General features: G+C 41.7%; 1 protein-coding gene across 2 annotated transcripts in view; it reads left to right on the forward strand.

The window, feature by feature from the left end:
• Nucleotides 1-15,789, forward strand: part of ADGRL3 (adhesion G protein-coupled receptor L3) — a 481,237-nt gene that overhangs the window by 304,118 nt on the left and 161,330 nt on the right. For both annotated transcript variants that reach the window (XM_058838032.1, XM_058838033.1), the window contains exon 7: nt 14,452-15,252. In XM_058838032.1, the coding sequence (XP_058694015.1) occupies nt 14,452-15,252 (801 nt within the window). The remainder of the gene's footprint in view (nt 1-14,451; nt 15,253-15,789) is intronic.

A 15,789-nucleotide genomic window follows, 5' to 3' on the forward strand; every position in this document is an offset into this window, starting at 1 on the left:
TTATGAATCCTAGCAATCAAAACAGGAGCATTCAGATAAGCAGTTTGGCAGTGTCTGTGTTGCTTGTGTTTAAAATAGGATTAAGAGGAACAAAACACAAGGTATATCCATGAAAAAGCCAACTTTCTTCCCCAGTGTTTCTGTATTTTTTTACATTACATCTAGTCTCTTCATTAGTTTTCTAACTTTAGGCAAGTATGAACAAAATGCTTTTTATTTCTCAAGGCCTTTGCTTAAAGGAATCAGCATGACAAACTGAGAATATGTATGGAGTTTTTAAATTAGCAGTTTTTTTCCTGTGAATGTAAGTAATGAAGTGATTGTTTCATGCCTTTCTTTAGGAAAATGAGGCCTGTTCCTTTTGGCTGTTATTTTCCCTCTATATTTGGTTGTGATGCAGTCAGAGATGACCAGAATTGTAAGCAGTGAGATACATTGTCTGAGACAGAGTTACAGTTCTGATCCAAAGGGGCATGCAGCTTTGGATGGAAATAATAGATGCTTTTAAAACACCTATTTAGATAGCATTTTATATGGTTTTTTTTGTTTTGTTTTGGGCTTTTTTTTTTTTTTTGTGGGTTTTGGTTTGGGTTTTTTTTTGGTTGCTTTTTTGTTGCTGTTTTGTTGGGTTGTTTTGGTTGGTTTTGGTTGGTTTTTGACTTACACTTAGTTACACCCCTGCCCTCTCCCCCAAAACGCAGAGAGAACAGAAAGAGATTTTAATTTGCTCTTGCTGTTCTTACTGTGGATGTTTTCTTCTGGCTCCACTTGAGCTTCAGGAAGAAATGAGACGTGTTTAGAAAATGGAGGTTTATTGTGGGACATGCAGATCTCTGAAGAGCTCTGATGTACCAGACTTGTCATCTTAGTTTTCCATTGAACATATTTCTCCTGTCCTTGTGTTCACACACAGCTGTGCATATGTCAAGCACAGTTTCTTTTTGCTTGATTCACTACAAATTGTGCCACAAGCACCTGGTCCAGCTTTCCTCTGGCTTTGTAGCATGACTTGGAGAAAACTGCAAAAATCCCTGTTTTTTCCCCTTTTGTCATCCTGAAAACTGGAGTGATAATATTCCTAGAGAGTTTGTGAACTAAGAATTGCTGTAAGCTAATGGACAGTGAATTAAACTCCTGGCTCGCTATCCCAGGCCATTGCTTCTTGCTCTGTCAGAGTTTCAAGGTTTTGGCATTTGTGTTGGCTTCCTTATTTTTGAAATGGAAATACTACTTGCTCGAGTGTGGTTTGAAGGGAGGAGCTGTGTAACACCTACTCTTTCCATTGAACAGGGAGTCCAGAAGCCATCAGTCAAAGGTGTATGTTTGAAACTGGCAGGTCCTCTAGATGATCCAGGGGCCAGCAAAGCTGCCTGCTTCCTGCTTTCACTTCTTGCCTGTTGGCCACGACAAGACCAACGCTGTAGCCTTGCCCAGGAGGTTCCCCAAGGCTTGAAAACCCATGCAGCACCAGAGCTGTCCCATCCATCTTTTTCCCTTTCTCTGTTTGAATGTGGCACCAGAAGAGACAGCACCAGCTGCCAAGAGCCCCCAGCAACTCCCCCCTCAGCTTTCAGAGAAGGGCAGTAACAAAGACAAAGTAACACACACACTTCTGTCCTGTCTCTGTGTCTCAGGTCACACACACAGTCTGCCATTATCAGAAACATCTGTGTTGAACCAAGATATGAGCCACGATTTTTGTGGAACTGCTCTTTGAGTACCTGCTTCTTTATATCAGAGCCCTTTTTAAAAAACGGGCTGGTCTTCTGCTAATTTAGATTAATGTCTGTGGAGCTAAAGATGAGGTCTTCTACCTCAGTCAACCCAGGTAGAGCCGCCACGGGGACTTTCTTCTTATTTCTTCTATTTTGTGCATTAACTCAAAGGGAACATAGTAATGCACTGAAAGTTGTTTAAATTTTTATAGAAGTATGCATTTGTGAAAGATTCCACATGAGCTCCTGGCAGTGGGGTAGGCTACCCACAGCTCCTCACCGAATGCACTGCTCTTGCCCTCAGGTTGTGAGGGAGGTGCAGAACATCCCAGGCTTTCACAAGCCTGCTGAGGTCAAACAGTTGATTAAACCTTTGTTGGGTTGTGCCTGAGTATGATCTGAATTTGTGATGTGCTCTCACTGCCAGGAGCGTGGGTTGTTATCATGCTGGTGTCCTCTCTCTGGGAGGTGAACATGGGAAAAACAGACCAGGTTAGCAATGAACTGTGGTGGCTGAGAGTGGAGATGGGTGTCAGCAGATGCTCTCTAGGTTGTGTTTCCATGCTGTTTTAATGGTGATGCTCCTTAAGCTGTTTCACTTCAAATTTTAGCCCCTTTTCACCAGCCTTTCTTATTGTATATCTGTATCGTCCAACTCTTCTCAAAAGCCCTACCCCCAAAGTTATTTAGGAATTTGATGGAAAGCTCAGTCTCCTCTCCCAGGAGATGCTGTAAGCTGTGCTTGGTGCTGTTTGTGGTTTCAGGCCACGGCACAGTCCCATCAGATCTGTTAGATGGGTCCTCCTGAATGCAGAAGAGAACAGGATGCAGTGAAAGGGAAGGACCAAGTCCTGTGTGTCACCATACCAGCTGGGCCCTTTGATGCCCCTCTGGGAACTTCTGGCAATGTGATAATTTGATTTTTGAGGCTTTGCATCATCTAAACTATCCAAAAGAGATTTCAAGAGAGAAAGGGCATTTTTATGTGAAGCAGGCGTAGCCTTGACATCCGGCTCTGTCCCCTAGATCTCTTAAGGGTTCCTTTTAACACTCTTCCCTTTTTTCAGATTACTAAAAGCTGGACTGAAAACTGAACCTAACCCTTAATTCTTTTTCCATTTTGATCTAGCAAGATAAGTAAGTGTTGTTTTACGTAAAAACTGTGCCTTAGCAAAGTAGATATATTTATTGAATTATCTCATACCAAAATGAGTGTGCTTCATTGTCGCTTCTTTTTTTTTTTTTTTTTTAATTTAGCAAGATTTTTTTACTTTTTTTATATCTATTAATGCCATGGGGAAATCGCTGCATTGGCTATGAAATAGAGAGGGCACCACACATTGACCACTCCAATAATGTGCACAGTAAATAATATGCAAGAGCCTCAAGGATCCTAAGTGTTGAAGTAGAAGTTAAGCTGTTGCAAAAGCACACAAAAGATTTCCCTCAACCTTCATAAATTCTTATGCTTTAAATTAGAAATAAAGTAGTCTCTTTTCTTGCGAAATGATAGGTCTTAGCAGTGCCTAATATTCAGTTCATTGCAAATAGTACGAAATTTCTACATATTCACTGCATATATTTTATTGCTGTAATTTGTGGTTCTCCCAAGCAGAATAATATTTTTACTTCACTGAATATACCTGTGCAAGTTAAAGGTCTCAGATGTATTCCTTTAAAGTGACAGTTCATTCCAGCTGGGTTCCTGCTTTATATCAGTACTTTATTCATTAAAAATAAGCATAAAATACAATGTCATCCTTCTTAGTTCTGTATTCAGGCAGCGGGGAGCCAAACCCTGAAACCCATAAAGGGTTCTCTATTCACACTTGGGCTCAGAGCGCACATTAGGGGCACGGTGCTCCCTTAATGGGTTCTTTATAATGGGTTAATGGTACCTGCGTGCTTCCTTCACTCAGTACCCCCAGGTCCAGCCTGTCTCGGGACATTCGGTGTTACATTCGGTATTACATTAGGTGTTAAATTCAGTGTTAGATTCGGTGTTACCTGCTGCTCTGTACCTCTCGTGGAGGTGGCCTTGCCGGTCTGTCCTACACTGCAAAGGCGTGCACACAATCCCTCCCATCCCCCAGCACATCTGGAGCGTGGGAGCCTTTCGCAATTCACCAGCACATCATCTCCTCTGAAACATCTGCCTCTCAGCTGAGCTTTGGTTGACTCTGAATATTGAGGGCTGAAGCAAAAGGGAAGATGAAGTGAAGGCTCCCAAGCAGTTTTCTGCAGTACTTGCTTTAGCAGTCTGTAGATGGGATCAGGATCATTTCTTTTAGAGTGTTTTAGGAATGTGCCTCGAAGTGTGAGCTGTGCCAGTATCTTTGCATTGCACATGTGAGCATATGTGCGTGTGACACACGCCTGGGTTAATTATTTAAATCCTGGAATGTTGGAAGCCACTCCTCTGCATATGTGCACATATGTGCACACACATGCACACAGAGCACACTTGTGTTAATTATTTTACCCTAAAAGTGCTAGAAGGCACGCCTTGGTTCCTTTTTTCATCTTCTCTTTTTGAATAGCAGATGTTGTTAAAATTTACACCAGATTGTAAAATCTGTTCCAAAGGACCAGCCTGAAGTCTTAACATCTCCTTCCCCTGCTCTTCACTCGCTCTCCAAAGCGGTTGCAGTAAAATCCCACCTCTCCAGTTACTTTGTAGGGGTTTCGCCAATTCATAGAGGGGAAAACAAACGTGTCACTTTGTTTGTCTTTGTGGAAATCCTTTTCTGATTTTGATGGGCATTTTACTACAGCATCCAGTTGGAGACACTTAAGAATAAGTACTATTGACAGAAGCAATTGATACAAAAGCCTTCCTGACCGTTCTCTCAATAGGTAAAAAGAAGCGGTGTTTTACCTACCAAAGCGTTATTAAAGGAAACTCAGCCATAGCAGCTGCTGTCAGCAATATGCCTTGCAATCAAATGAGAAATATGGTAGATACTCCAAGACGTGAGAGAACTGCCAAGGCTTATTGCAGAGCAAAGAGCTTTTCAATAAATGTTTTCTCTGAAGAGCATCAGATTTCACTCACTTCTCACAGCTCAGACATGCCTTGGCAATCATGATTAGCCTCATTTGGGCCTGTGGAATCTATTATTTTATAGCTAGTCTCATAGCTGGCAGGATGACAAACAGTTTATTCCTCTTTGGAGAGAGATCGGACTGAAAGACACGGAGCTTTAATTCAGTGCTCCCCCACCTAAGATATTTTTCCTTTCCCACCTATTGCTTAAGGCAAGACATCTAATGATTGCCTCGATGGCTCTGGCAGGCTTTTGACATCCCAGATTTAGCTCTGTCCTGGATGAGGGCAAATCTTTAGGAGACTTCAGGATTTCTTTCATTTTAAAGTCAGGTAAGGAGACAAGAAATATATTAAAAAACCCATGCAAATAAGAATTATTCCTAGTTAGCTACATTTGCCTAGATATGCCATGTGATATTCCTGTGCATTTGAAATCCCAAAAGGAGGAACAAATGGGGTGTTTGGGGTGTTTATCCAGGTCTATTTACCTGACCCAGTTACAATGGCTGAATGGGCAAAGGGAGTAAGACCTACACTCATACTTGATTACAAGAACTCTCTGGGGTTAGATTTTACCTGACAAGGTTATTTGTTTCCAAAACAGCTGTTTTGTTGTGGGTCTTTAACCATTCTGTCAGTTTGTCTCTCCAAACCCTCAGAGAGGTAGTCTCTGAGCACTCCTGGGCTGAGCTGGCAGCACTGGGAATTAGATGTGTGTTCGTGCCCTCAAAAACCACACTTAGCAGCCCTGGAGCATCAAACCCTGCTGCTAGCACCTCTTGGTCCACCTCTATGTGCACAGAAGCCTTTCTTGATGGAGGGGAGCATCATCTTGGTACTCAGTTTTCCCCCAGACCCTTTTCAGAAGGGCACTATTAAATAAATGTTCTGGGGAAAAGCTCAGAGTTTTTTTTTTGTTGTTTCTTTTTTTTTTGCTTGAAGCTGTAAATAATGCACAGATGCACAGTAATGCCTCTCTCCCATTTTATAAAGAACCTTACAGCCTGGATGAGGTTTAACTCATGTCTCTGTTGGGGAGACAGGATCTCCACATCTTGTTTGTCCTTTGCTGCAGGTCTGTGTTGCAAAAGGTTGGTGGGTGCTCAGCATCAGGCTGTTCATTGGCAGCAGGAGCCAGCCACAGAACAAGTGCTGCAGAGGGTCAGCCCTGCAGTGCTTACCTCCCTTTCTGGAGCTGTGCTTTCACTTCTTTTACCATTTTCTGTTATGGGAGAATGATGTCCAGGTGGCTGATTCTGCTGTAATTTAATGGCAGCTCACTCATCTGCTGTTGTGCTGGAAACAATATGAGGCCAACTGCCAGGGAAAGTTTGGCTGAATGACCTGTAGCCTTAATTGAATTTTACACAGTTCTTGTACAGTCGTTTTTTTTTTTCTCCCCCTCTCATGCTCACTCATCTTGCTGCCTTTTTTTTAATTGGCAAATTTAAAAGGAAAATTCTGGTGCATAACAAGTTGAGAGCAACTTTTCTATTTGTGAGGTGGTGAGTGGTGGCCAATGCTCTGACAAACACTTTGACTAGCATAAACAACTTTTTTGTTTCCCATATTCAGAGATGAATTCGTTTTTCAGGTCGCTTTATCTTTGTGCTCTAAACATAAAAATCTCATTTACAAAAGAGATTTATACACATTAAAAAATCAGACATTCCTTCTGAAGATGAACTTTGAATATAACAATTCCTCCAGCTTCTTTTCTTTCCAGTGCAGTATATTTCAGGACTCATTATATCTTAAGTGAATTATCTTTACTTGAGAAAAAAATATTTATCTCTTGGAATAATACATTTAGAAGTGCAGCACAATCACATTCACTATCTGCTGAAGCTGATTAAATGTCTGCTTCTTCAGAGAAGCCAGTCACTGTGACTGCCACCTGGAATAATAATGAGAGGAGAGAGGCAAAGAAAGAATAGAAATTATTCACAGAATATTGGGAAATCCAAATGTTTGCAAAGTCGTTGACAACCAGCTTGCTGTTTGCCCCTCTTGCAGGGCCAGGCACACAGCATGGATCTGTTTAATCCCAAAACTCAGAATCCTTGAGCTTCATTTGCTTTCTGCAGGAGAGATTTTTGGTTTTCCCTTTACAAAATATTTTAAGGCGTATTTTTTTGCGTGTGCTTTGGTACCTAAAATTAGGAAATGATGCAATAACATTTAAGCTCCTAGAAAATTTGCCTCAAGGGGACAGTGCCATGGAAAAGCATTTGTTATTACTTGGGTTTTGTGGGAGAATCCGTGTGAGAGCTTGCGTCTCTGATGCCTGTCATCTGTTATAAGAGTGTCTTAACAAAATGATGGCTTTCTCCCAAAATAGCCTGAAGTTTGATCTATAATACACAAGGCAATTTTGTAGGAAGCCATAACTTCTTTCATCTCACAGAAACCTCTAGTGGACAAGACTTAATGTATATTAGTGGTTTCCTGGGTCCTGATGACTTTAAGTTACACTGACAGGTATTTTAACATTAATAATCCTTAGTTTTATTTTAGTGAACATCTATTAAATTTAGTTATTATGTATTAAAAAGCAGACTGAAAGCACTGACATTTTAAGGAAGCCCAAATTAATGGTTTGAAAGGTTTCACAAATTTATCAGATGAATGGAAGTCTAAGGAGGAAAAAAAATCCACTTAGGAGAAATGACAGCTTTTGATTTCTGCAGATCTATAGATACCATATTTAAGGATCTAATTTAGGTTGTGGCTCATGAAAGCATTGATTATTGACATTTCCAATCTCTGTACTTCACAGCAGAATTAATTAGGAGGTGATAATTTCAGGAATGTGTTACATGAAGCCATTGTAGTGCAGAGTACTCGTAGAGCACCTTTGTTTACTGGTGCTTGGATATTATATGAAAAATGTAATCTGGAAGTTAAGCAAGTGAGATGATTCCTCCATTTTATTAAATAAAGGATTAACACTTCATTTGCTGTAAAATGCAGGCCTATCTCCTGTGCAATCCATTTTTTTCCCCAGCTTTATAGGAGGGAGTCTAATATGCACACATAGCTACAGACAGCCAAGAAGAAAGAAGCACTCTGTTTACTGAGACCTTAAAATAACGTTACAAACTAAGTTACTCCCACCACTAAAATAGTTTAAACCTAAGCAAACTTTAAAGCTTAGCTTGTAGAATAATTTTTGTCTGGTGGAGAACTCCATCAGTGAGGCTTGAGGTTGAGTGTTCTTTCATAAGAGAAATTGTCAGCCACAGGAAAGATAATTCACAGTGATATACTTGATAAGAATAATTTCTTCATTCCTCTGGCTGGAGAATGAAAGTCTGAGTGCTTTACATTCAAGTGTCAGGTTGCTCTTGGACTGAAAATTCCAGTAATGTTAATGGGGTCTGTTCTCCATTTAAATGTGTTCTAGAAAACCCATCATGTTGAGGAAAAAAAGAAAAAATCAAAGGAAAGGAAGACTTGGCGGCAAAAAATGGAAAAATAGCAATAGTAGTATGTATTTGTAAAACAGTCTTAGAAAACCTAATTCTTCCATTCTTTGTGTTTGCTCCTGAGCCAAGACTCAAGAGGTTTTCCCCTGTGGCAAGTTCAAACTTTTCACATTAAAAACTCAGAAAATGTGTGTTTCACTGGGACTGACAGGGCTGGAGTTTAGTTGTGACTTGGGGACAACTTGATGTGGAGGTTGGGGACAAAGGCTGGTCACTGTGTCTTCCATAGAGAGGATAGTTGCAATGGAAGGAGAGAAGCCAAAGACGTGTATTGCTGTTTGGTTTCCTTTGTCTAGAGGCAAAATATCATCTGTCTTTTTCTGCTGGCTACAGCTTGCAGCAGTGGATGTGGCTGTGTTTCCATTATCAAGGCATTTGGGGTCTGGTGAGCGCCCACCTGCACTGCAGTGGGACCCCAGGCTTTCCTAGAAGGAGTGGGTGGATGAGAGAAACAGTGCCATGGACTTTGTTTTGTGTCTGTGCTGCAAAGAGCGAGCGCTGAACTTGGCTGTGTGGTCTCTTTTGTCACTTTAATTATGTGTGGGGAGAAGAAAAAGAAGCAGAGATGGGTACTTCTGCAGCATGTTGAACTTCAGGTTGCCAGAACGTGTCATAAAAATGCTGAGCTAAGTCTCTTAGCTCTTCTTGTGGTGAACCATATATGGGGGTTGAGTGGGTTTGAAATACAAATTTTTATTTATTTATTTTTTAATTATTTTCACATTTTAATGAGCCTTTGAGCAACCTGGCATAGCGGAATGTGTCCCTGCCCATTGCTGGGTGGTTGGAACTGACTGATCTTTAAGGTTCCTTACAACCAAAACCATTTTGTGATTCTGTGATTTTCATTCCATGGGTTTATGCAAATTTATTTCAGATCTGCTGCTGCCCTGAATTTTGAACGTGTCTCTTGGTTTTTTCACTGTCACTCCAGAACTCAAACATGCCTTCAGAAAAGAGCACCTTCACCTGTGAGCAGGCTCTACATGAGCATGCTTTGGGGTGCCTTGGTAGATTTGCAGCTTCTCAGACATACCCCTGTTCAACCTAGGACCCACAGATGGGGCTGTGTGTTAGGGAGAAACACATAAATGGCTTTTCAGCTTCACCTGCCTATGCATGTGGTTGTGGGTATGGGATGCAGCAGCCACGTCTGGCATGAAAAACACTCTCAGCATGGCTGAGAAGCTGCAGCTTGTGCTACTAAGGTCAGCCTCAAAAACCGAGCTTTTTAGTCCTTCTGCTTTGTCATTAACTATGTGTTTAGCTCTCAGTGTATTAATTATTAGTCTGAGTCTATTAAATCAATCCGATCTGTGAAGGATGGGGCAGGGAGTGGATGTCACTCATTCCACTATTAAACATCTGCCCTGAAAATAAAAAAAAAGAAACAAACTACTAGCAAAGTACAGGGCACAAATTTTTGCACTACTTTTGCAATTGCCTTTTATCATTCCCCTACTCAGAATTTTTTTTCCAGGAATTTTATGCTGCTGTTGTGTGGGTTTGAAGCAGTGCCAGGGAGACAGCTCTCTGTATGGCTCTGCCACTGTGTGCTTGTGCCTTAAATAGTTGAGTGCAATTCAATGTGGTGGTAAGAAAATGAGCAGTTAATGTTGTTCAAGTGTTAATTGTACAAGAGTGTGTTTTCAGGGCCTCGACACAGCAATACTAAGAACATTTAATTAATGCTTTTGTGTGATTTCTCTGAACGGGTGGCAGGAGTCTGCTTGGGGACAGTCTGTAGTGGCTCGTGATTGCACGATGTCCTCAGCTTTCCTTCCATCCGAAGAATCGTGAGGAAATCAGTGTATGTGGAAAGTCTTGTTAGTAACTCCCCTCAGACACAGCAAGTGGTCCTTGATTTCCTTCTGGCCTCCAGCTCTGCTGAAGTCAATGGCACTGGCAACCACTGTAGGGAATCAAGGTGAAATACTCTTGTTCTCCCATGCAGTGATAGCAGAAATGGGAGACCTCACTATAAGAGTAAATGTTGTGTATGCCTGGGGTTTTTTTCCGTAGATCTGTGTAGGAAGGTAAGGTGCACCCTGTGCTGTCATCAGTACTTAAATTCTGTAGGCTGGCACAGGCATTGCAGAGATGTAAAACTGTCTGTAACTGTTCAAAATTACAAAAAATTCTAACAGTACTTTATGAAGACAGTTTTGCAGTGGTATGTTGTGTAACTGAAGGGGTAATCAGCCTCTAATTAGAGCCTTTCTTTTAATATTGTTCAATGAGCTAAATCCTCCAAGCTTCTCATGGAACCTGTCTGAAGAATATGGTGCCCCAATATAAGCTGGGTAATTACTGAAATTCAAAAGCATTATGTCTTTAATTAGCAGAAGGAAGATATGTATTTTCAGTACATACAATGAAAGCACCATTCAGAAGGTCACCAAAACACATCCATGTTTGGAATTATAAGAGAGCTGGATATGGCACTGAGTTTTAAGAACACATACGAGCTATTTAGAATAAGGGTAATCAATGCTTCAGGTCGCTCAGTTCATCTGGTCACAAATATATTATCTCCTCTAGAAGCTTCTCTCTCCCTGCTTTACAATATCACACTGTTGTCTGAATGCATTACAAAAGCTTTTGTGCATTTGGAAATGTAAATTACTACCTTCTCCGCTGCCAGAGGTACTGTATACCATCAGCCCGGGGAATCAGTGTGAAGCCATACTTTTGGGGATCTGTCATGTTGCCTTCTTGCTTTTGCCAGGGACATTTAATGCTTTTCTGAATACCTTACTTAACTGTGACCAGCCACAGCCCAGGATGGGGAGAACAAGTGGTGTGTGGGTTTCTCCGATTGCTAAGTCTGGAGCCTTTTAATCTTGCTGGCTCCTTCCCTTACAAAACCAGATTGCACTCAAATGCATTGTCTCTGGTCTCGAGAGCCCTGACAGCCACATGTTGAAAACATTTGCCTTTAACCTTAACCTGTTATGAGGTAGAAAGGCGCCTGAATCAAAGCCCAGGTAAAAAAGGCTGTTGGAGTTTGGAAACACTCGTTATGGGAGCTGCAGTTGGCTCCAGCTGTATGCCTCTCTGGACAGGGATGTGTAGATCCTCATGTCTAGCCAGAGCATTTGCAGCCCTAGCCTGAAATTGTTCTTCCTCTGAGCCTGCAGTTCCCCATCCACATGAACAAGACTTCTGAATGCAAAGAGTTTTGCAGTGCCAGCACCGGAGGACACTCAGCAAGTGTCTCTGGGAGGGGCTGGAGTGAACTCTGGGCAGCAAAACCAAAGCAGGCGTGCGCACCTTCGCATCCTGTCTCACTTCTCTGAACAGAGATCTCTCAGCTGTCAAAGCTGTCCTGGTTTGCTGTCAGGTTCTCACTTCTCCCTCTGATATTTCATGAGGGATATTTCATGATATTTCTGTCTTCTCTTACACCTTCGGGGAAGAGGCCCCATGGAACCAGCAAACCACAGAGGCTGTTGGGTTCCCACCATGCTGGAAGAAATCAGGGTCTGTGCCACAACTGGAGGAGGTTTTTGGATGAGGACCCCCAAACTTTCTTGCAGGGGGTTGTTAGGTATGGAAGCTAGTACTGAGTATTTAGGAATTAATAGGTGCACTTAATTTATTTGTTCCACCTGAAAGGGGCTTTGTCCAAAGGGACACAGTCTCTTGAGCAGCATTATGATGCACGGTGAATAATTCACATTAAAATATCCAGCAAGTTCTGGGGTTGGGCTTTTAAAGTCATGCTTACATATTTTTATCTCGTTAACACTGTGAATATTTGGAATCTTACTTTTAAGTGCTACAGTGTTTCCAGTGTTTTTTTCCAACTCTTACTAAAGTGTATTTCTCCAAGACAAAGGACAGGACTCTCCGACCATCCACGGACATGCTTCATTTGACTCTCCTAAGTTTTCTTTTCACATCATAAGTTAATATTCTCCTATTTTAGGTAGGGATCTCTGTTTTACAGGATTTGGGCAAAATATATGAAGATGTATATTATATAAAGTTTCTCCCTGGAATTTTTTTTCTATACATAAAGCTGTATCAGTTATATTTCACTTAATGGGTATTTCATTTTGTTCTATGAAACTAGTCCAAGGTTGCTGCTGACAAGGTAGAGTCCAGGGGGCTCATTATTTCCCATGTGTTGGGCTTTTTTTTTTTATTTCTGACAGATTTTTCTAAAGTTAAAATTTATCTGTATTTTGTTCAGCTTGTCTGCATATTTTCCAGTGTATATATCAGAGGAAAGGTTTATATATATATATAAAAATGTTCACATACCAAAGTAAATTAATAAATCTTCCTTTTCTTATGAAAGAGGTAAAGAAAAGTACCTGGCCAATACAGTACCATTAATCTATTCTCTTTTCTCCTTTCTCTCTTTACCTCTCTCTCTACAATAGAAGTGGAACAAAAAGGTAATTAAATACCTTTCAAATTATATATATATTACTTATGTATAGGCTAAGTTATTTAACAGTTTAACGTTTTAGTTGAAATACTTTGTCATTAATTCTCACTACCTTTTTGTTAAAGTTTATTTAGTATCTCTGCTGCTCAACTTCACCAGATAACTCATATTTGCTGAAAAGTTTTTACCAGTGCCACCTTTAATTTATTTTTTTTAATTAAATTTCTATTCAAAGGCTTAGATAACTCATTTTTCTGCCCCAAAGAATTTGGAAGGTGTGCATACATACGTATGTGCATAAGTATATCTAATGATGGCATAAAAGCCTTTTGGAAATGGCACCCCTTTTTCAGCAACTCTGGTTACTTAGACTCCAATGGATCTATATAATTTTATACTGGTTATTAAATCTGATTTTCCTCCTGTCTTGCTCTCCAGACAACATTACCAATTTCTGCATTTACAAAAAATAATCAATTATGCTCCGAGCAGGAAGTGTGAATGTGGGATCCCATCTTGCCAGCCCTGTGCTGCCAGAAGCGTGCGGTGGGATACTTCTTCATGCCTCCCTGCCACCCATCCCATCGTCACGGTTACTGTGACTCTCGCGGATCGCGGAGATCAGCGTTCCAAATAACCAACCAATATTCTCCCCCCGAAGCGTGTGCAGTGCCTCCGGGCCAGGAGGGTGCTGATGGGGATGGCGAGGGCCAGATTTGCTCCGCAGCATCCCTCCTCTTGCCTCCCCATCCATCCATCCGTCCATCCATCCGTCCATCCATGCAGCTGGCTGGCCCCTCGGTGGTGGTGTTCCCGTGGGGCCGAGGTCAGCCGGGCAGCAGCTGAGCCTTTTCCCAGGTCTTGGGTGTGCCCCTGTCAGCCCCCCCCGAAGTCTGAGCAGCAAAGCATCCCAGTTAGTCAAACTGCTCCTCTGTGCTCCTCTCATGTAACAATAGAAGGTATATGTTTTTAAGTTTGAATTACTACTATATTTAACAGGACATTTTTTAACTGATTAAAATCTAGACATTGGGTTCCTCTCCAGCAAACTTTATTCTTTTCCTTCCTTCTTTCCTTTCTTCCTTGTCTTTTCCTTTCAGCATCCATATGTCATTTGTTTTTAATTGTGTGGACTGCATGTTTCATGTGTCCTGTAGCAGCTTGGAAAGTCTCATTTCTAGTTATGCTCCAGATGGGTGTTCCCCCCCTCCACTCCCTTTGCTTTAAACGCTCTTCTGAGTTGCTAAGGGATTCGCCTCTGCTTTGCTATTGGTATCCCTTAAATATTTAATATCACTTGGGCTGTAAGGATGGGAATTTCTTTCTCTTATTTCCATTTCTAGGCCACTCTTCTGTGGGCTGTTCAAATAAATATGTGGATCAGTTCCCTCGGAGTTTAGCCCTTCACCTAGTAGGTACAGATTCACTGCAGAATATAATTTGGAAATACAAACCCAGAAATCCTTTGGGGGCACATATTCATTTCAGAGTTTACAAAAGCGAGTGGTCCAAGTAAGTATACCTGTAAAAACAGATTTGAAAAGCAATAAGAAAAGGAGTCACAGCTTATAGAAAAATCAGGGGGGGGAAAGAAAACCCAGTTTGGTGAAGCAGATCTTGTTCCAGAGATGTGGTGGGCTGGAAGGATAGTCTCCAGCTACAAGGCATTGCTCTTGGGTTTCTTCTCATCTCAAGTGTCCTCTGCTCTGGGACTAGAAGCTGTTGAGATGCTTGGGCCAACCAACCCTGAACTGTCATTAACTTTTTTTATTTCTTCTAAATTCTTTTCCCCTACGACAGTTTTTCTTTGCCCTGGACTGCTGAAAGGAGTTTACCAGAGCGAACACTTATTTGAGTCTGACCACCAGTCGGGCGCCTGGTGCAAGGACCCTCTGCAGGCCTCTGACAAGATCTACTACATGCCCTGGACGCCGTACCGGACAGACACACTGACAGAATACTCCTCCAAGGACGACTTCATCGCCGGGAGGCCCACCACGACCTACAAACTCCCGCACCGGGTGGACGGCACCGGGTTCGTGGTGTACGACGGGGCCTTGTTCTTCAACAAGGAGCGGACCAGGAACATCGTCAAGTTTGACTTGCGGACAAGGATAAAGAGCGGGGAGGCAATCATAGCTAACGCCAACTACCACGACACCTCGCCCTACCGCTGGGGAGGCAAGTCCGACATAGACCTGGCCGTGGACGAGAACGGGCTCTGGGTAATCTATGCAACAGAACAGAACAATGGCAAAATAGTCATTAGCCAGTTGAACCCTTACACGTTAAGGATCGAAGGGACGTGGGATACTGCCTACGACAAGAGGTCAGCTTCCAATGCCTTCATGATCTGTGGGATTTTATACGTGGTGAAGTCTGTGTACGAAGATGACGACAACGAAGCCACAGGGAATAAAATAGACTACATATATAACACTGACCAAAGCAAGGATAGCATGGTGGATGTGCCCTTTCCAAACTCCTACCAGTACATTGCTGCTGTGGATTATAATCCCCGGGACAACCTCCTGTATGTATGGAACAACTATCATGTTGTAAAATACTCTTTGGATTTTGGCCCGCTGGACAGCAGAGCAGGTAAGGGGTTTACTACCAAACCAAAAATCTTTTTTTTTTTTTTTTTTTTTCCTTAAACATTTATATTTTGTGACTATTTCAAGTACACTCCTGTCTTAATGAGCTGGCTGAGTTTCTGCAAATAAAGCCCCACCATAGACCTATAATGGTTATTAAGACATGAATATGTACAGAATTTTCTTTTTTTTGTCTTAGTTGAAATGAAGTGGACAAAGGTGTATCTACACATAAGTGGCCTGAAACAGTTTCCAAATGCCCATGCTTTTATTCACAGGGGTAGCAGTCTTTTCTCCTGAATCAAATTTCTTTCGTACATCACCAGATCATTTTCCCTTCTGCAGGAATTGTGACAAAACAAAGCGTGGAAGATGTTGTTGTTACAAACAGCTGGAGGAAAACTGCCTGCCAGTTTAAATTACTTTGTTTCATTAAGCTGGGGGAATTTTGTCTTTTTAGAGAAGCTGAGACTAATTGAATATGTGATCATGCACCCACAAGTGTTTGTCTGGAGTCAGAAGGAGAATCAGCAAAATCTTC

Source organism: Poecile atricapillus, chromosome 4 (assembly GCF_030490865.1).
Source record: "Poecile atricapillus isolate bPoeAtr1 chromosome 4, bPoeAtr1.hap1, whole genome shotgun sequence".
NCBI classification, from domain to species: Eukaryota; Metazoa; Chordata; class Aves; order Passeriformes; family Paridae; genus Poecile; species Poecile atricapillus.